This window comes from Salmo salar, chromosome ssa15, assembly GCF_905237065.1.
Source record: "Salmo salar chromosome ssa15, Ssal_v3.1, whole genome shotgun sequence".
NCBI lineage: Eukaryota > Metazoa > Chordata > Actinopteri > Salmoniformes > Salmonidae > Salmo > Salmo salar.
Genome location: NC_059456.1, coordinates 50,235,296 through 50,257,555, shown reverse-complemented (window position 1 = coordinate 50,257,555; position 22,260 = coordinate 50,235,296). Strand labels below are relative to the sequence as shown.

Below are 22,260 nucleotides of genomic sequence, written 5' to 3'. Positions count from 1 at the left end.
TGGCACTCGTATTGCCTTCATTGTTGTTTTCCTTACAAATAATAACTTTGGACGTGTGTGCATTCAAAGTTAGTGCCTTATTTTCTGTATATCGTCTTGTCGTTTTTTCTGTAGCATACAGAAGCATACATGTTTGTAAAAATACTTTTTTGAAGGTTGTACTGATTATGATGAGCTAATGCTAAGCTATTTGTGGTGTTATGTTTGTTGACATCATACAATGCATTCTGGTTGTCTTCTGAGTTCCCAGTTGTCTTGAATGCACTGAAGTTGAAAGTCAGAGATTTCCGATTTCCCAGTTCCCAGGGGTTTTGAACACGGCATCAGATTGTAACTTTGGTACCTCAGGGTTGCCACCTCAGACCCCTCTTTCCAGGGGTTTTATATTTATTTAGCGTATAAACCTCTCCTGTGTTTGCCACAAATTTATTGAGAAATCCCCCATCATAGTAACATTTCCTGCATCATATCCCCCCACTATACCTTCCCCCATTTCTAACCCTGATGGACTAGAAAACCCACTACAAATTAATTGAACCCCCCCACAAACCCTCCTAAAATGGTTTCATCCATGCTTAGCTTTCGCACTATGGTTAGGCTAGGCCGTAGACTTGTATTTGGTGTGATGATCTGTGAGGTGGTAACATTTTACTTGCTTTGTGATTTGACAAAAACTGTAAATTACTTGTCAAGTCATGTGCTCTGGTTCTTGTATACACTGTAACACTCGGGCTGACCGAGTAGCGCAGCGATCTAAGGCACTGCATCTCAGTGCTAGAGGCATCACTACAGACACCCTGGTTCAAATCCAGGCTGTATCACAACCGACTGTGATTGGGAGTCCCATAAGGCAGTGCACAATTGGCCATTGGCCCAGCGTCGCCTGGGTTTGGCCAGTGTAGGCCGTCATTGTAAATAAGAATTTGTTCTTGACTTGCCTAGTTAAATAAAGGTTAAATATATATTTGTTAAACTATTACATCAAAGATTTGTAATATGCTGAAAAGTGGCCAAACTAAATTTATATTTATCAGGCAATGGGCGCGGCTATCTTTGACTTTGTTTATTTGTGTCTTATAGTGAAGGGCATTCTGGGATTAAGGAGTTTTCCGCTTGTAAAACATAAACAAACATGGCTGACATCATAAAGAATTTAGCTGCTGTTAGCTTAGTTGACACGCAACTATTTTCTAACCAATATTACATTTCTCCCTTGTGCTCACCAGAGATGTGGTACATTTCTAGCTGTTTGGTCGCTAACTTATGTTTTGTTTTTTGTCGGCGCAACCTGTTATTTAGACTGGTTTATGGAATGAGTTTAGCTGTGGATGTGTTCAGTGGGATGTTTGGATGATGAAGTTCGCATTTATATTTTAAAAGGTGAAATTGAGGAATAAAGTTGTGAAGACCTTTATTTCCCATCAGCACAAAATGTTGTTTAGATGCTTTTCAGACAACAATGCTGTTTAAACATGTTTGTCGTCATATGTTCTGTTGCTACTGTTCCAATCACATATTTGCGATGGTACGCTAGAGGGACCACTCAACAATGATCACAAATATGGGGGGGGGGGTGTCAGTCACCAGATCTCAACCCAATTGAACACATGGGAGATTCTGGAGCGCTGCCTGAGACAGCATTTTCCACCACCATCAACAAAACACAAAATGATTGAATTTCTCATGGAAAAATGGTGTCTCATCCATCCAATAGATATTTCTGCATCCGTAACTTTCTCAATTCATTATTCACAATTCATTCAGGATTATCTGTAATCATGGTAGATCCACATACATTTTATGTAGAAGTGCTTAGAAACCTATTCAATTCATATTATTCAACAAAGGTGTCTCCAAAATGACACAATACATTATTTACCATGAATTTCTATTGGGCACAAAATAATCTGAAACACATCCAAAAGAAACAAGCTTGATGTAGTCATTGCGCGCTACGAATACGGGACCAAATACTTAACTTTTTACTACTTTAATACACATAAGTGAATTTGTCCAAATACTTTTGGTCCCCTAAAATGTACAAAAGTGCTATAATTTTCTAAACGGTTCATCCAATATGGTTTCATCCATGTTTAGCTTTCGCACTATGGTTAGGCTAGGCCGTAGGCCGTAGAGTTGTATTTGGTGTGATGATCTGTGAGGTGGTAACACAAATACCCTCAAACTAAAGCTGGCAGTCAGCACTTTAACCTCATAGTAATCCAATACAAAGAGCTTGAGTACAGAGCCAAAACAACAACAAAATTGTCACTGTCCCAATACATTTAGAGCTCACTGTATGTGAGATTGAAGCATTTCTCATCAATAAGAGAGAATCAAATTAGGCCTACCTATGTAATGCTAAGCAGTATTCCACATAACACAAGTTACTGTAAGCTTTGTGCAACGTCCAGAGTAACGTCTACATTACGGTGGCACACACACACACCACAGAACACAGACCACCACTGACCTGTAGGTAGTGACAGGCCCGTAGCGAGGGCTTGAGGTCTGTGTGCATCATGGGTTTCTCGAGGTTGAGGGAGGACTTCCTGTAGGCCTCCTTGGCCTGGCTGACGGTCAGCGTGGACCAGGAGCTCCTCTTCATAAACTTTCCCTCCGGAGTCATGGCCATGCTCTCACATGCTGAGCACTTGACATCGTTGTTGCTCTTGGAGGTCTTGAGGGACAGGTCCCCAAAGTGACTGTGGTGCATGGAGTCCGGGTAGCAGTGGGCGGCATGGGCATGGTCGCCATGGTGACGGCTCATGACGCTGGGCGTGCGGTAGGTGCTGTCGCTGTCCAGGTTGTCGTCGGAGCTCCAGAAGCCGCCCGCGCCCCCCGAGCGGTGCGTCTTGCGCTCTTTGCTCTTACTTCGCTTGCTGCCATGCTTGGAGCCTCCGTGGTGGCTGTGTTGGGAGCCGCCGTGGTGTCCCCCTCCTCCACCATCACCTTTGGTTCCGTTCATCTTGGACGAGCCCTCCAGGGAGTGAGACTTGGTGAAGAGCTTCTGGACAGAGTGGACAAGGTGGCGGATGCGTCCGGGGCTCTCGCTGCGTTGCTCTGTGGTGGTGGTGGTGGACGTCCTCTGGTACTGCAGTGTGTGGAAGCCGTCACGGTGCAGCGGTAGCTGCTTCTCAAACTGGTCAAGCAGGTTTGCCGGGATGCGGTTGCTCTTGCCGCTGCCCTGGTACTGCAAGACTGAAGTGGTGGGGGCAGCGGCAGCATGGGAGGTGGCGGAGGCGGTGATGGCGGCGCAGTCGTCCCGCGTGGCCGAGTCATAGTACTGGGAACTGTAGTGCATTCTGGGGAAGGTGCTGCTGGAGATGTGGTCAATGGCGGCGCCACCACCAACACCCGATGAGGGCGCCATGATGACGGGGGACATCATCATGCAGTCAGAGTGGATGGAGCTGCGCGGTGAGTAGCGGTGGTGGTAGTCCATTGGGCAGCTCTCGGTGGGGCTGAGCAGGTAGGAGGAGTGGCGCGACTCAGAGGCTCCGCCATGGTGGCCCATGCCATGGAAGTCTTGAGGATGGTCAAACTGGTCTAGCCCATGGGGCGAGGGGATCTGGTGCTGGGAGCGGCCACCCGATAAGCCCTTCATGTTCCTGGCTGGGGGGACAGGGAGGCGTCTGTCTTCATCGAGGTGTCAAGACGGGGACCAAAGGGAATACTGCTGGTCTGTCAGAGATACACAGAGGGAGAGGAACAAGATTAATGCTCAGACTGGTGTAAATGCATTCAGTGACCTTACGTAAGTACAGTAAGTGATCGCTCAAAATCTCCATTAAGACAAGAGCCGCTGTTTCAGCTGCTTTCAAAAACAGCAGCAAGGCAGCTGGCAAATTGTTCCTTTAAATTCTCATGAAATCTAATGAAGATTTTGATCATTTACTTTGAAGATCTACTATCGCACATGTGTCAAACTCATTTCATAGTGGGCAGTGATATGCAGGTTTTTAGCTCCACCCGTGTATTTGATTGATTAATTAAGGTCACTAATTAATAAGGAAATATCGTTTTTATCTATATTTTTCATTGCTGTCTATTTACCACCAGAAAACAATGCTGGCAATAAAACCACACTCAACGAGCTGTACAGGGCCATAAAGCAAACAAGAAAATGTTCATCCAGAAGCGGCACTCCTAGTGGCCAGTGAATTTAATGCAGGAAAACTGAAATCTGTTTTACCTCATTTCTACCAGCATGTCATCTGTCCATAACTCTATCCTCCTGATTCTGCTTACAAGCAAAAACTCAAACAGGAAGTACCAGTGATGTTATCAATAAAGAAGTGGTCCGATGAAGTGGATGCTAAGCTACAGGACTTTTGATGGCATTGAGGAGTTTACTACATCAGTCACCGGCTACATGAATAAGTGTTTCGATGACGTTGTCCCCATAGTGATTGTGCATACATATCCCAACCAGAACCCATGGATTACAGGCAACATCTGCTCTGAGCTGAAGGTTAGAATTGCTGCTTTCAAGGAGCGGGACACTAACCTGGACGCTTATAAGAAATCTCGCTACGCCCTCCAACAAACCATCAAACAGGCAAAGTATCAATACAGGACTAAGATCAAATCCTACTACACCCTCTCTGACGCTCGTCGGTGTGGCAGGGCTTGCAAACTATCACAGGCTACAAATGGAAACCCAGCCACGAGCTGCCCAGTGACAAGCCTACCAGATGAGCTAAATGCCATCTATGCTTTGAGGCAAGCAACACTGAATGATGCACGAGAGCACCAGTTGTTCCGGACGACTGTGTGATCATGTTCTCCATAGCCGATGTGAGAAAGACTTTTAAACAGGTTAACATTCAGAACGTTGCAGGGCCAGACAGATTACCAGGATGCGCACTCAAAGCATGCGCTGACCAGCTGGCATGTTTGTCTTCACTGACATTTTCAACTTCTCCCTGACCCAGTCTGAAATAACTACATGTTTCAAACAGACCAGCATAGTCCCTCTACCAAAAACGCCAAGGTAACCTGTCCAAATGACAATTTCCCAGTAGCACTCGCATCTGTAGCCATGACATGCATTCAAATCAAATCAAAGCACATTTTATTGGTCACATGCACATGGTTAGCAGATGTTAATGCAAGTGTAGCAAAATGCTTGTGCTTCTAGTTCCGACAGTGCAGTAATGTCTAACAAGTAATCTAACAAAGCAACAACTACATTATACACACAAATGTAAAGGGATGGAATAAGAATATGTAGATATAAATATACTGCTCCAAAAAATAAAGGGAACACTTAAACAACACAATGTAACTCCAAGTCAATCACACTTCTGTGAAATCAAACTGTCCACTTAGGAAGCAACACTGATTGACAATAAATTTCACATGCTGTTGTGCAAATGGAATAGAGAACAGGTGGAAATTATAGGCAATTAGCAAGACACCCCCAATAAAGGAGTGGTTCTGCAGGTGGTGACCACAGACCACTTCTCAGTTCCTATGCTTCCTGGCTGATGTTTTGGTCACTTTTGAATGCTGGCGGTGCTTTCACTCTAGTGGTAGCATGAGACGGAGTCTACAACCCACACAAGTGGCTCAGGTAGTGCAGCTCATCCAGGATGGCACATCAATGCGAGCTGTGGCAAGAAGGTTTACTGTGTCTGTCAGCGTAGTGTCCAGAGCATGGAGGTGCTACCAGGAGACAGGCCAGTACATCAGGAGACGTGGAGGAGGCCGTAGGAGGGCAACAACCCAGCAGCAGGACCGCTACCTCCGCCTTTGTACAAGGAGGAGCACTGCCAGAGCCCTGCAAAATGACCTCCAGCAGGCCACACATGTGCATGTGTCTGCTGAAACGGTCAGAAACAGACTCCATGAGGGTGGTATGAGGGCCCGACATCCACAGGTGGGGGTTGTGCTTACAGCCCAACACCGTGCAGGACGTTTGGCATTTGCCAGAGAACACCAAGATTGGCAAATTCGCCACTAGCGCTCTTCACAGATGAAAGCAGGTTCACACTGAGCACGTGACAGACGTGACAGAGTCTGGAGACGCCGTGGAGAACGTTCTGCTGCCTGCAACATCTTCCAGCATGACCGGTTTGGCGGTGGGTCAGTCATGGTGTGGGGTGGCATTTCTTTGGGGGGCCGCACAGCCCTCCATGTGCTCGCCAGAGGTAGCCTGACTGCCATTAGGTACCGAGATGAGATCCTCAGACCCCTTGTGAGACCGACCATATGCTGGTGTGGTTGGCCCTGGGTTCCTCCTAATGCAAGACAATTCTAGACCTCATGTGGCTGGAGTGTGTCAGCAGTTCCTGCAAGAGGAAGGCATTGATGCTATGGACTGGCCCGCCCGTTCTCCAGACCTGAATCCAATTGAGCACATCTGGGACATCATGTCTCGCTCCATCCACCAACGCCACATTGCACCACAGACTGTCCAGGAGTTGGCGGATGCTTTAGTCCAGGTCTGGGAGGAGATCCCTCAGGAGACCATCCTCCACCTCATCAGGAGCATGCCCAGGCGTTGTAGGGAGGTCATACAGGCACGTGGAGGCCACACACACAACTGAGCCTCATTTTGAGTTGTTTTAAGCATATTACATCAAAGTTGGATCAGCCTGTAGTGTGGTTTTCCACTTTAATTTTGAGTGTGACTCCAAATCCAGACCTCCATGGGTTGATAAATTGGATTTCCATTGATTGTTTTTGTGTGATTTTGTTGTCAGCACATTCAACTATGTAAAGAAAAAAGTATTTAATAAGATTATTTCATTCATTCAGATCTAGGATGTGTTATTTTAGTGTAGCCACCCCCGTGCTTCACAGTTGGGATGGTGTTCTTCGGCTTGCAAGCATCTCCCTTTTCCCTCCAAACATAACGATGGTCATTATGGACAAACAGTTCTATTTTTGTTTCATCAGACCAAAGGACATTTCTCCAAAAAGTACGATCTTTGTCCCCATGTGCAGTTGCAAACTGTAGTCTAGCTTTTTTATGGCGGTTTTGGAGCAGTGGTTTCTTCCTTGCTGAGCAGCCTTTCAGGTTATGTCGATATAGGACTCGTTTTATTGTGCATATAGATACTTTTGTACCTGTTTCCTCCAGCATCTTCACAAGGTTGCTGTTGTTCTGGGATTGATTTGCACTTTTTGCACCAAAGTACTTTCATCTCTAGGAGACAGAACGCGTCTCCTTCCTGAGCGGTATGACGGCTGCATGGTCCCATGGTGTTTATATTTGCGCACTATTGTTTGTACAGATGAACGTGGTACCTTCAGCAGTTTGGAAATTGCTCCCATGGATGAACCAGACATGTGGAGGGCTACAATGTTTTTTTCTGAGGTCTTGGCTGATTTCTTTAGATTTTCCCATGATGTCAATCAAAGAGGCACTGAGTTTGAAGGTGGGCCTTGAAATACATCCACAGGTACACCTCCAAGTGACTCAAATGATGTCAATTAGCCTTTCAGAAGCTTCTAAAGCCATGACACCATTTTCTGGAATTTTCCAAGTTGTTTAAAGGCACAGTCAACTTAGTGTATGTACATTTCTGACCCACTGGAATTGTGATACAGTGAATTATAAGGGAAATAGTATGTCTGTCAATAATTGTTGGGAAAATTACTTGTGTCTTGCAGAAAGTAGATGTCCTAACCGACTTGCCAAACTATAGTTTCTTAACAAGAAATTTGTGGAGTGATTGAAAAAAGAGTTTTAATGACTCCAACCTAAGTGTATGTAAACTTCCGACTTCAACTGTTCCTCAATTATCTCGTACCCCTGCACATCAACTCGATACTGGTACCCCTTGTATATAGCCAAGTTATCAATACTCATTGTGTATTTATTATTACTTTTATTATTACGTGTTTTACTCTTCTAATTCTTGTAAATGTTCTTTCTCTCTGCATTGTTGCTAAGGGCCGTCAGTAAGCATTTCACTGTTTGTAAGCAGCAGGTGTGGACTAAGCATGTGATGAATAACATTTGATTTTAATCAGTTGTGCTAGCTCTGGAATGTATCAAATACATGGAGCGGTTGGGGGACCCCGAGGACAGGTTTGAAAACCTCTGATCTAAGGGATCCCCCTAACCTGTGTTAGGTGCATGCATTATTGTACTGAACATATTCACCAAACGTGCACTCTCCACTTCATGTTTCCACAATCCACATCCAGCAGCACACATTAAATCACGGTGCTCTGAAGGAGGGTCTAAAGAACAGGTGTCAAACTCATTCCACGAAGGGCCGAGTGTCTGCGGGTTTTCGCTCCTCCCTTTTACTTGATTGACGAATTAAGGCCACTAATTAGTAAGGAACTCCCCACACCTGGTTGTCTAGGGCTTAATTGAAAGGAAAAACCAAAAACCTGCAGACACTAGGCCCTCCACGGAATGAGTTTGACACCCCCTGGTCTAAAGTCTCACGAGGAGAACATGGTGAGTACAAGTTATTACCTATCAAATTGACAATAGTTCCACTCATATCTGAGGCTGACAAGAAGTAATTGAAGCTGTATAGGAACCTGCAGTGCCCCTCCCTCTTGTGTCAGGTCTATTTAAAACAGATGACAGGCTGTTCCGTCTCTGCCACCAGTGCAGCACAGCGCCGTGAAGACCGGTTGTGCCCGGCTGACAGGCTCAGGCTAATCATTCTCTAGGCTTTACGGGATCTGGAGAGGCCCACAGGAATGTTTTATCTCTTCTATTTCTCCTCTCATCTCCTCTCCCTTCCATAAGCCTCCTTAAGAGTCCTCCATAAACAAAACCATTGTACTCTACATCAGTTCCTGTTCCACTTCTAGTGCTATACCTAGGAGCTTAGGACTAAAGACATCTTCCATTCTGACAGATAAAAAGCGGCTGCACTAGCAATACACTAACATGCGTATGTACTTGCAACATTTCATTTTGATACAAACTGTTTGCAACAATCCCTTATCACACACCCCGAAAAAAATATTTGGGAATTTTCATTAACCAAATATTGCTAAACTGGCTGGGAAATTGCCAAGATGGTCGCACAAAAAGGTTACCAAGGACTTATCATTCTGGAATGTCATTTGAGCAAAATTATACACAATATTGAACAAGAACACCAAACCAGATGATTAGGAGTATCGGAATCAACTTGTTAATTAATCCTTCTCCTGCTGCAGGAAACCCCTGTCATTAATACATCCACAATCTTACATACTGTTTAGGGACTCTGATCCCTCCACACTGTATCAAAAGAGCCTGAAATAAAATGCACAGTTGTCATGGCAACCACTGCTGAAAACTGAAAAACATAATAGGGTCCTCCTGAACAGATGTGAAAATCCTATCTTAAAAGAAAATTGTGCAATGTGATACGTGTACACTAATGTTCAAAAGTTTGGGGTCACTTAGAAATGTCCTTGTTTTTGAAAGAAATGCAAAAACAAATTGCTCCATTAAAATAACATCAAATTGATTAGAAATACAGCGTAAACATTTAATGTTGTAAATGACTATTGTAGCTGGAAACCCTTTTGCAATTATGTTAGCACAGCTGAAAACTGTTGTCCTGATTAAAGAAGCAATAAAACTGGCCTTCTTTAGACTAGTTGAGTATCTGGAGCATCAGCATTTGTGGGTTCGATTACAGGCTCAAAATGGCCTGAAACAAGAACTTTCTTCTGAAACTCGTCAGTCTATTCTTGTTCTGAGAAATGAAGCCTATTCCATGCGAGAAATTGGCAAGAAACTGAAGATCTCGTACAATGCTGTGTACTACTCCCTTCACAGAACAGAGCAAAGTGGCTCTAACCAGAAAAGAGGAGTGGGAGGCTTTTCTTTCATAAACTCCAAACTAAGTGACCCCAAACCTTTGAACGGTAGTGTGTATAAACTTATACACCATTGTCAGGGTTGTGTACGGCATGTTGCAAGGATTCGTGGAAGTATTGCAGGGGGTCCACAATTATTATTTTGGAGATTTTATAAATTTTTTTATGTGAAATTATTTTATTTTATGAATTTCGCAGGCTGCAACAAAATACCACTGTGGATAACATTTGTATTTCTCTACGTCCAGTATAAAGGAACTTTAGCGTTAGCGCAATGACTGCAATGACTAACTAGCGTTAGCGCAGTGACTGTAAGTCTACATGGACAGTTAGCATGCTAGCTGTTCCTGTTCATCCGAGTCTGGGAAAGTAGATAAATGGCTTAATTTGCAAAATCTCAAGCTATGATTTTAATATGGAGGAAATTACAGTCATTGGAGCTAATTACAGGCTTTTTTCTGTATAGAAAATTCTTAGGCGGGCCATCTAAGTGGTAATTTTCAGGATGGAAAACAGTTTCAACTTAAACAACACACTGTTAAAATGAAGTGCGTTGTAACTCAAAACTAGTGGCAACTTTACTGCCAGCAACTTGTAGGAGATGAAACTCTAACTTTGCTGGAGTATTGAAACTCATCATCCTGAGATGTTATGAAACATTACGTCATGTGTTGTAACATCACTTAATCAAGCGTTGTGCAACACCTTGCCAGGGACTGGGAACACTACCGGAAGAGGTTGAAAACACAATTTTGGTGTTTCAAGTCTGTTTAGTGCAGAATTAGATACCTTCTCTTTGGGTGTCATTTTCTCTCTCTAAACTTCTAAACACTATTATGGTGTTTCAAATCCTGTCTGGTGAAGAATTAAATCACTTCTGGAGTATTTTCATTGATTTATGTATCTGATCATTTGCAGGCATTGTTGATCAGTAGTCAATCTGCCAGCAGCAACTAGAGGTTTTACAGCAAGCATAGCAGGACCCTATATCTCCCTCTACCATTAAAGTTGGAAATGCGAATGGGTCTTCTCATCATTGAACACCATTTTGCCTGATAGTTTTGAAAACCGTTATTTGTGATCCATTAGGCCAACACCTCATGGCACAACAAGCTGCTTAATACAAATATAGAAGTATACTTTTTTCTTCAAACATGCATACAACATTGTGTAAAATAATCATAAAGTCCACAAAAATGGAATTACCCACAATCCTCTAAAAATAGAGCCAAGTGGAAAGATAGGAAGTGCAAGGAGATTAAAACCAGACTTGTAATTAGTTAAATTACTAAATTGTCTCTATATAAAATATACTTAGGCCAACATTTTCAGAAACATATTAAATTGGATTTATCTAAATGAAATTAACAAATCATTGAAACGACTTACATTTTTATCAAGTACATGTTTTTTTAAAAACATTTACCCCTTTTTCTCCCCAATTGGTAGTTACAGTCTTGTCCCATCGCTGCAACTCCGGTATGGACCAGGGGAAGGTCAAGAAACATGCATCCTTTGAAACACAACCATGCCAAACCACAGTTGCTTCTTGAGAAACTGCTCGCTTAACCCAGAAGCCAGCCACACTTATGTGTCAGAGGAAACACTGTACAACTGGTGACCAGAGTCAGCTTGCAGGCACCTGGCCTGCCACAAGGAGTCTCGAGAGTGCAATGGACAAGGACATCCCGGCTGGCCAAACTCTCCCCTAATCCGGACCAATTGTGCGCCGCCTCATGGGTCTCCCAGTCACAGCCGGCTGTGACACAGCCTGGGATTGAACCCGGGTCTGTAGGGACACCTCAAGCACTGTATTGCAGTGTCTTAGACCACTGCACCACTTGGGAGGCCGTTGTTGGTTGTTTTTTGAGTCAATTTCAATTCACCCGAGAATCCAATTTTTTTTGCATGGTCGAGTGTGTAAAATTCCAATGAAATTCCAATTAAATGTATCATCTTACTGCCCCAGAAGTCAGGGGTCCAATTCCCACTTCCACCTGTCCCACATTCACCCCATCTCTGTCTCCTCCTGTTTCTAATCGGTCTAAATAAAGCAATGCAAAAATTAAGGTGGAATTTCACAAAAAATACTCTTCATAGGCACTTATCATCAATCAATATTTAGGCAACAAACCATTTGCATTTCTTAACCAATTGATTATATGAGAGACATATAAGAGCCTTTTACATGCACTGAAAACCCCCAAAAGAGTTTTCACAACACTCTTCAAAATACCAATATTCAGATTGAAGAACCTCTTTGGGTGTTTCAGAGGACATTTATTCTTTTTTTAAAAGCACTTTCCATGTATCAAAACACTTACATTTGGTTTACATTCAAACACCTCCCAAACACCAGATCTCAGGTTAGATGCACTACTTGTCATGGTTTCTTTACATTATCATGGTGTATTTGAGTCTTTCTATTTTTACACTGCAGTCAGGGAGAATAGAACATTCCAAAGACTGGGCATTCAGGGCACATGTCCATTGATTGTGTTATACTGTTTGAGCAGAGGAATACAACATTAGCCACGTCAAAATGCAGAAAATTGCTTTAACACTGCAAAATTGACTCTCAGCTCCATGCCAAACTGTAGAATTGCTGGAAATTAGCTTCAAAACTGCAACATTTTCTCTATGCTGCCATGATACCTTTCTAGCTAATAGACCTTCACAGCTAATAGACACACAGTTTACACTTTTTATTTCGCTACATATGATGGGGGTCCCTGGGTCGCAGGTTTGCCTGGGAGGGGGTCCCATACAGAAACGTTTGAAAACCCCTGCCTTAAGGGATAGACTTCTTCTAACTTCACACACACATGCAGGCACGCGCACACACACCTGTAGAACTCAACAGGTCCTCTGACAGACCATCATAGCAATCATGCCTGACCCTTACCTGCCTGGCTTGATCCCAGCCTGTCCAGTCTCTGACCTTTCCCTACCCGGAGACCTGCTTCCCTGTGACTTCTCTACATGTGACCAACCTACTGAGACCTCCACCTGTGACCTGCTGGCGCCTGGATCTGCCCCTTTCTGTCCTGTCCCAGTTCCCTGCCAAAGCAGAATAATGCTACAACAGCCCCATAGTTATCAATGAAGAGCGAGAAAATGACTGGCTCAGTAGAGTAGAGGCAGGGAATAGCACAGTGAAACTCATCAGACAGGCTTGGCAGCACAATAAATCAGCCCTAGCGAGTCGCTAACCCCTAACATGCAGATGATATGGCAGGTCCATCTTGTGCTCTATGTACATATGAGGGAGAATCAGGAGGATAGGAGGACAAGGGCAGTACTGCTGGATGGCTGCCAGCCATGGGAAAAAAGTCACTGTACATACTGCACCTGCAGTATAACAATTAAAACTGTAGCCATCTCACTCTCGTTCTCTCTTTCTCTCTCTCTCTCTCTCTCTCTCTCTCTCTCTCTTGTTCACTCTCTCCCTCTCCCTCTCTCTACAATGCAGCACACAGCAAAGCAGATGAGATGGACTGTGTGGTTGCCAAGGCAACTACATGTGTCAAAATGAGGCAAGCAAGCAGTAGTCATACATGTATAGAGCGCTGCATACATTGCACATATACAGTACAACATGAACACTTACAGTACACACAAACATGCACACACACACAAGCACGCAGACACACACACAAACGCAGGCAAACACGCACGTGAACACTCAGATTGACAAACACAAACACAATTGAATGTCAACAGAAAATTAACCCACAGCGGTCTAGTATACAGTATTTCCACATGAGCAGGGACCATGGGGTCATTAACTAGTGTAATCGAAACACTTTCTGCTCTGCAGGCTGGAATAAGAATGAGATACACCACCCACACATAAGGGCCTTAGTCGTACATCATGTTTTTTTCTCCAGGAAACTCTCTGCATTCTCTGGATATCAAATCAAAGTTTATTTGTCACACGTACCGCAGACTGGTCCTGTGTGGCTCAGTTGGTAGAGCATGGTGTTTGCAACGCCAGGGTTGTGGGTTTGATTCCCACGGGGGACCAGTACGGGAAAAAAAATGTATGAAAAAAATGTATGAAATGTATGCATTCACTACTGTAAGTCACTCTGGATAAGAGCATCTGCTAAATGTAAAAAGTAAAACAAATACAACAGGTATAAAGAATACATTGAAATGCTTACTTGCAAGCTCTTCCACAACAATACAGTATTCAATATCAAAGGTAAATAAATAGTAAATCCAGGAAAGAATCTTAAAAAGAGTAGATATTCAATACTAGGTCAGATAAAATAAAGACACAGGAGAATGTATGCTTTTAACAAGATCATTACCAGTGCAGTATCAATGTGCAGGGACACGGCGGTAGTTGATACGTAAGCAAGGGTAGAAGAGATTGGGCAAAATGAAAACAGAATTTTAGAAATCTTTGAAAATAAATAAAAAACAGAAATTCCTTATTTACATAAGTATTCAGACCCTGTGCTATGAGACTTGAAGTTGGGCTCAGGTGCATCCTGTTTTCATTGATCATCCTTGAGATGTTTCTACAACTTGATTGGAGTCCACCTGGGGTAAATTCAATTAATTGGACATGATTTAGAAAGGCACACACCTGTCTATATAAGGTCCCACTGTTGAAGGTGCATGTCAGAGCAAAAACCAAGCAATGAGATCGAAGGAATTGTCCGTAGACCTCCAAGACAGGATTATGTCGAGGCACAGATCTGGGGAAGGGTACCAAGCAATTTCAATAGCATTGAAAGTCCCCAAGAACACAGTGGCCTCCACCATTCTTAAATGGAAGAAGTTTAGAACCACCAAGACTCTTCCTAGAGCTGGCTGCCCGGCCACACTGAATAATTGGGGGAGAAGGGCCTTGGTCAGGGAGGTGACCAAGAACCCACTGGTCACTCTGAAAGAGCTCTCGAGTTCCTCAGTGGAGATGGGAGAACCTTCAAGAAGGACAACCATCTCGGCAGCACTCCACCAATTAGGCTTTTATGGTAGTGGCTGGATGGAAGCCACTCCTCAGTAAAAGGCACATGACAGCCCACTTGGAGATAGCCAAAAAGCACCTAAAGGACTCTCAGACCATGAGAAACAAGATTCACTGGTCTGATGAAACCAAGATTGATCTCTTTGGCCTGAATACCAATCGTCACGTCTGGAGGAAATATTGCACCATCCCTACAGTGAAGCACAGTGGTGGCAGCATCATTCTGTGGGGAGGTTTTTCAATGGCAGGGACTGGGAGACTAGTCAGGATCGAGGGAAGGATGAACAGAGCAAAGTACAGAGATCCTTGATGAAAACCTGCTCAGGAGCGCTCAGGACCTCAGACTGGGTCAACGGTTCACCTTCCAACAGGAAGATGACCCTAAGCACACAGCCAAGACAACGCAGGAGTGGTTTCAGGACAAGTCACTGAATGTCCTTGAGTGGCCCTGCCAGAGCCCAGACTTGAACCCAATCGAACATCTCTGAAGAGACCTGAACATAGCTGTGCATCGACGCGCCCCACCTAACCTGACAGAACTTGAGAGGATCTGCAGAGAAGTATGGGAGAAACTCCCCAAATACAGGTGTGGCATGCTTGTAGCGTTGTACCCAAGAAGACTTGAGGCTGTAATCGCTGCCAAAGGTGCTTCAACAAAGTACTGAGTAAAGGCTCTGAATACTTACGTAAATGTGATATTTCAGTTTTTTATTTTTAATACATTTGCAAACATTTCTAAAAACCTGTTTTTGCTTTGTCATTATGGGGTATTGTGTTTAGATTGAGGGGGAGAATATTTTTTTGACATTTTAGAATAGGCTGTTACGTAACAAAATGTAGAAAAAGTCAAGGGGTCTGATTTCTTTCCAAATGCACTATATGTGGTGAATGTGTGTGTGTGTGTGTGTGTATACAGTGTGTGTGTGTTTGTGTGTGTCAATGTGTGTGTGTGTGTGTGTGTGTCAGGATGGAGACTTGTGAGTGTGCATAGAGTCAGAGCAGAGTGTCTGTGGGTGAGGGTGTGCAGCCATTGATTAGCTGTTCAGCAGACATATTGCTTTGGGATAGAAGCTGTCTCGGAATATAAATTCCTAGAATATTAACATTTTGGATAATCTCCTATACAATGGGTTAACGTTATGTATAATAATCATAGGTGTAGAATAGTAAGTAATGGCTACTTCTCAGTATTAAACTGGGAAGAGGAGTAAAAGAAGTTGTCCACTATCGGCATATCTATTTATTAAGGCCATAGCTATTAAAATCAGATCTAACATTATAATCAAGGGGCTAGAAATCCAGGGCTTAAAAACAAAGGTGTCATTGTACGCTGATGATTCATGTTTTTTTTTTATCCACAATTTGGATGCCTTCACAGCCTCACAGAGGATCTACATCATTTTTTTACCTCTCTGAATTACAATCGAATGATGATAAGTGTACTGCTATATTACGTATTGGATCACAAAAAAATACAACATTTTAATTACTGTGTAGTTTACCAATAAAATGGTCTGAAGTGGACATACTAGGTATTCATATCCCGAAAGAAAGAAATTATCTCACTAAAATACCTTTTAATATAAAGTTAGCAAAATAGATTTGCTACCATGGAAAGGAAAATACATGCTGCCACCACCATGCTTCACTGTGGGGATGTTGTTCTTGGGGTGATGAGAGGTGTTGGGTTTGCGCAAGACATAGTGTTTTCCTTGATGGCCAGAAAGCTCAATTTTAGTCTCATCTGACCAGAGTACCTTCTCCTTATGTTTGGGGAATCTCCCACATGCCTTTTGGCGAACACCAAATGTGTTCGCTTATTTTTTTCTGGCCAGCATTCTGTAAAGACCATCTCTGTGGAGTGTACGGCTTAAAGTGGTCCTATGGACAGATACTCCAATCTCCGCTATGGAGCTTTACAGCTCCTTCAAGGTTATCTTTGGTCTCTTTGTTGCCTCTCTGATTAATGCCCTCCTTGCCTGGTCCATGAATTTTGGCGGGCGGCCCTTTCTTGGCAGGTTTGTTGTGGTGCCATATTCTTTCAATTTTTTAATAATGGATTTAATGGTGCTCCATGCGATGTTCAAAGTTTTGGATATTTTTTTATAACCCAACCCTGATCTGTACTTCTGCACAACTTTGTCCCTGACCTGTTTGGAGAGCTCCCTGGTCTTCATGGTGCCACTTGCTTGGTGGTGCCCCTTGCTTAATGGTGTTGCAGACTCTGGGGCCATTCAGAACAGGTGTATATATACTGAGATCATGTGACAGATCATGTGACACTTAGATTGCACACACACATTTAACTAATTATGTGATTTCTGAAGGTAATTGGTTGCACCAGATCTTATTTAGGGGCTTCACTTTTCCATTTTATTTATTTTTTCGATTTTATTTTAATCAAGTAATTTTTTTATTTCAATTCACCAATTTGGACTATTTTGTGTGTCCATTACATGAAATCCAAATAAAAATCCATTTAAATTGCAGGTTGTAATGCAACAAAATAGGAAAAATGCCAAGGATGAATACTTTTGGAAGGCACTGTATATAATGAATATGAATTCGGTGGGCAGAAATTCTTAAATATTATTGCATTAGACCTCTCACAAAAGGCTTCAGTCATACACTATACTTAAATCCAAAATGGTTCTCTTGCACAGGTATTCCCAAACTGGGATACGCACAATGTTGTCGGGGGTATGCCAAAAAAAAATGTGACTCACATAAAATATATATATATTTTCCAACAGGGCTATACATTTGGGTGAGGTTTTTTTCTCACCTGAGTAGCCTCGTTACACTACCAATTTTTTTTTTGCCATCTAGTGAAATAACAACACAATGTCAAATACAGGTAGCCTAGTGTAACGGCGTTGGTAGTCGTGGTGTTAGGAATGAGGCGCAGGAAACAACGAGCACAAGGAGTGTTGTTTTTAATAACACTTTGAGAGAAAAAACAAAGTTCCCAAACACAGGGGAATAAATATAAGGTACGACAATGCCAAGCCGACACGAACTAGACAGTCGAATACAACAATTCATCCCGCACGACAAGGAGCGGGCCAGCTAAACTAAATAGCCCCTCTAATGGCTAATTGACCACAGGTGTCTAAAATAAAAAAAAAGGGAAAAGCAAAAGGGAATCGGTGGCAGCTAATAGGCCGGTGACGACGACCGCCGAGCGCCACCCGAGCAGGAGGGGGCGCCACCGTCGGTGGGAATCGTGACACCTAGTCAAATAGTTAACATCCAAACACATTAACCGTTACTCTCTGGTGAGAATTCCACTAACAATCCGTAAGTAGACAAATGTAGCTGCTGCTAATGTTGGTGTCTGTACTGATGGGGCAAAAGCCATGACAGTGGTAACGTGCGTGCAAGCAGTTGCTCCCAACGCCACTTGGGTACACTGCAGCATCCACCGAGAGGCTCTTGCTGCCAAGGGAATGCCTGACAGCTTGAAAGACGTTTTGGACACTACAGTGAAAATGGTTAACTTTGTTAAAGCAAGGCCCCTGAACTCTCGTGTATTTTCTGCACTATGCAATGATATGGGCAGCAACCATGCAACACTTTTACAACATTCAGAAGCGAGCTGGTTATCAAGGGGCAAAGTATTGACACGTTTTTTTTTTATTGAAAGATGAGCTTAGTTTTCTTTACTGACCATAATTTCCACTTGTCTGACCGCTTGCATGATGACGAGTTTCTCACATGACTGGCCTATCTGGGTGATGTTTTTTCTCGCTTGAATGATCTTAATCTAGGATTGCAGAGACTCTCCGCAACTATATTCAATGTGCAGGAAAAAACTGAGGCTATGATTAAGAAGTTGGAGCACTTCTCTGTCTGCATTAACAAGAACAGCACACAGGTCTTTCCATCATTGTATGATTTTCTGTGTGCAAATTAAATCAAGCTTACGGACTATGTCAAATGTGATATAGTGAAGCACCTGAGTTAGGTGCGCAATTATGCAGGTACTTTCCCGAAACGGATGACACAAACAACTGGATTCGTTATGCCCTGCCTCCAGTCCACTTAACGATATCTGAACAAGAGAGCCTCATCAAAATTGCAACAAGCGGTTCTGTGAAAATTTTATTTAATGAGAAGCCACTGCCAGATTTCAGGATTGGCTGCACTCAGAGTATCCCGCCCAGGAAAATCGCGCTGTTAAGACACTGATGCCCTTTGTAACCACGTACCTATGTGAGAGTGGATTCTCGGCCCTCACTAGCATGAAAACGAAATACAAGCACAGACTGTGTTTGGAAAATGATATAACACTGAGACTCTTCAATTCAAACCAACATTGCAGAGTTATGTGCAACCTTCTCATTAACCTGTGCTGAGTTATTCACAATTTTCAATGAACAAATAAGGTTTTATATATAAGATGGTTAAATAAAGAGCAAAACTATTGATTGTTATTATATTATTATTTGTGCCCTGGTCCTATAAGAGCTCCTTGTCACTTCCCACGAGCCAGGTTGTGACAAACTCACACTCATTCTTATGTTTAATAAATGCATCGTATAGTGTGTGTGTGTGGCAGGTTTACAATGATGGCAAAATACAACATTTGAGAGTGCGCTGACCCTGGTGCTAGAGGGGGTATGCAGCTGGAGGTTGAATGTTTGAAGGGGTATGGGACTATAAAAAGTTTGGGAACCACTGCTCTAGCATATTAGTAAGAATGGTTCACCCCGTGTTCAAGAATGGCTTTTTTCCCTTTATTCATATTACAACCTCTCACTTTCAGTTATTTGAAAATTAAATAATCTCCAAAATATTGGTATTTTTAAAACAAGATATAGAAACTTGGTTGCTATTTCAGTTTAAAGGATCGGACACTTTTTTTCCATTTTCGCCTAAAATGACATACCCAAATCTAACTTCCTGTAGCTCAGGACCTGGAGCAAGGATATGCATATTACTGGTACCATTTGAAAGGAAACACTTTGAAGTTTGTGGAAAGAGACAGAGACAGCAGGGGTTCAAACTGCAGGGGTTCAAACTGTAGAACCCAGTTCCTACATTTGAATATAAAAATGGATTTTATCAAACAAAACTATGCTACATTTTATCTCTGGGACCCACAGGATGACAAATCAGAGCAAGATTACTGAATGTAAGTACATGAATTACCTTCAGAGGTGAATGTATCAAACCAGTTAACAAGATAAACGTTTTTTGTTGTTGTGCACTCTCATCAAACAATAGCATGGTCTTTTTTCACTGTAATAGCTACTGTAAATTGGACAGTGCAGCTAGATTAACAAGAACTTAAGATTTCTTCCCATATAAGACATGTCTATGTCCTGGAAAGTTTGCTGTTACTTACACCGTCATTCTAGTCACATTAGCAGATGTTAGCGCACGTTAGCAACAACCATCCCAGTATAGGGACACCAATCCCGTAGAGGTTAACCAATTAACTGCAGCATTTCTGCAAAAATGGAAGAGGCAAGTGGAAGGGGGAAGGTAAGGAACTTGTTTATCAGCCCTGCATTAAATAACAAAATAGGTTAAAGAAAATTGTGATAAATAAAAAAGTATATCAGTTTAATTTTAAGGAACTAAAAATTGACAGCTCTGCCAAACAAGTTACAAAAAAGTTGGGAGGAGATTGTTGACGTACTGATTCCACTGCACATGGTTTATGAACTGCGGTGTATTCAAAACGTTTTTCAATTTAAATTATGAAATAAAATGATAGTAACCAAACAATGTTATATTATATATGTGGGGCAACCATCCCAGCTCTGCAGATTTTGCTGCGAAGAGACAGAATCCTTTGATCACTTGTTTTGGTACTGCCTACTTTATATGTACAGTTGAAGTCGGAAGTTTACATATACCTTAGCCAAATACATTTAAACGCCGTTTTTCACTATTTCTGACATTTAATCCTAGTAAAAATTCCCTGTCTAGGTCAGTTAGGATCACCACTTTATTTTAAAAATGTGAAATAATTGTAGAGCTTTTATTTCTTTCATCACATTCCCAGTGGGTCAGAAGTTTACATACACTCAATTAGTATTTGGTAGCATTGCCTTTTAAATTGTTTAACTTGGGTCAAACATTTTGGGTAGCCTTCCACAAGCTTCCAATAATAAGTTGGGTGAATTTTGGCCCCTTCCTCCTGACAGAGCTGGTGTAACTGAGTCAGGTTTGTTGGCCTCCTTGCTCGCACACGCTTTTTCAGTTCTGCCCACAAATTTTCTATAGGATTGAGGTCAGGTCTTTGTGATGGCCACTCCAATACCTTGACTTTGTTGTCCTTAAGCCATTTTGCCAGATCTTTGGAAGTATGCTTGGGGTCATTGTCCATTTGGAGACCCATTTGCGACCAAGCTTTAACTTCATGACTGATGTCTTGAGATGTTGCTTCAATATATCCACATAATTTTCCTCCTCATGATGCCATCTATTTTGTGAAGTGCACCAGTCCCTCTTGCAGCAAAGCACCCCCACAACATGATGCTGCCACCCCCGTGCTTCACGGTTGAGATGGTGTTCTTCGGCTTGCAAGCCTCCCCCTTTTTCCTCCAAACATAACGATGGTCCCATCTATCTCTGAACAGCATCCATGTTTGATTTCTATTACCCATATATTTTTCAACTGTGCTGTAATGTTTCACAAATATCCTGATCCTAATTATCTTTATAATTTCTACAGATTGTAAATTAAAGATAAAGTGTTTTGTTAAGACTATTCTTAAATTATTGATTGATTGGCTATTACATTGTAGAATAATAGTGAAGACATCAAACCTATGAAATAACACATATGGAATCATGTAGTAACCAAAAACGTGTTAAACAAATCAAAATATATTTGATATTTTGGATTCTTCAAATTAGTCACCCTTTGCCTTGATGACAGCTTTGCACACTCTTGGTATTCTCTCAACCAACTTCATGAGAAATGCTTTTCCAACAGTCTTAAAGGAGTTTCCACATATGCTGAGCACTTATTGGCTGCTTTTCCTTCACTCCATGGTCCAACTCATCCCAAACCATCTCAATTGGGTTGAGGTCGGGTGATTGTGGAGGCCAGGTCATCTGATGCAGCACTCCATCACTCTCCTTGGTCAAATAAGTCTTAAACAGCCTGGAGGTGTGTTTTGGGTCATTGTCCTGTTGAAAAACAAATGATAGTTCCATTAAGCGCAAACCAGATGGGATGGTGTATCGCTGCAGAATGTTGTGGTAGCCATGCCGGTTAAGTGTGCCTTGAATTCTAAATAAATCACAGACAGTGTCACCAGCAAAGCACACCCACACCATCAGACCTCCTCCTCCATGCTTCACGGTGGGAACCATACGTCTCACAAAGACACGGCGGTTGGAAACAAAAATAAAATTTTTGGACCAAAGGTCAGATTTCCACTTTTGTAATGTGTTTCTTGGCCAAAGCAAGTCTCTTCTTCTTATTGGTGTACTTTAGTAGTGATTTCTTTGCAGCAATTCGA

The 22,260-nt window shown here is 42.5% G+C and overlaps 1 protein-coding gene across 1 annotated transcript in view; it reads right to left on the bottom strand.

Annotated features, from left to right (window-relative positions):
* The window catches only part of dlgap2b (discs, large (Drosophila) homolog-associated protein 2b), a 142,092-nt gene that overhangs the window by 58,078 nt on the left and 61,754 nt on the right, over positions 1 to 22,260 (bottom strand). Inside the window, exon 2 of the mRNA XM_014144922.2 lies at positions 2,474 to 3,684. Within this exon, the coding sequence (XP_014000397.1) occupies positions 2,474 to 3,607 (1,134 nt within the window). The 5' untranslated portion in view covers positions 3,608 to 3,684. The remainder of the gene's footprint in view (positions 1 to 2,473; positions 3,685 to 22,260) is intronic.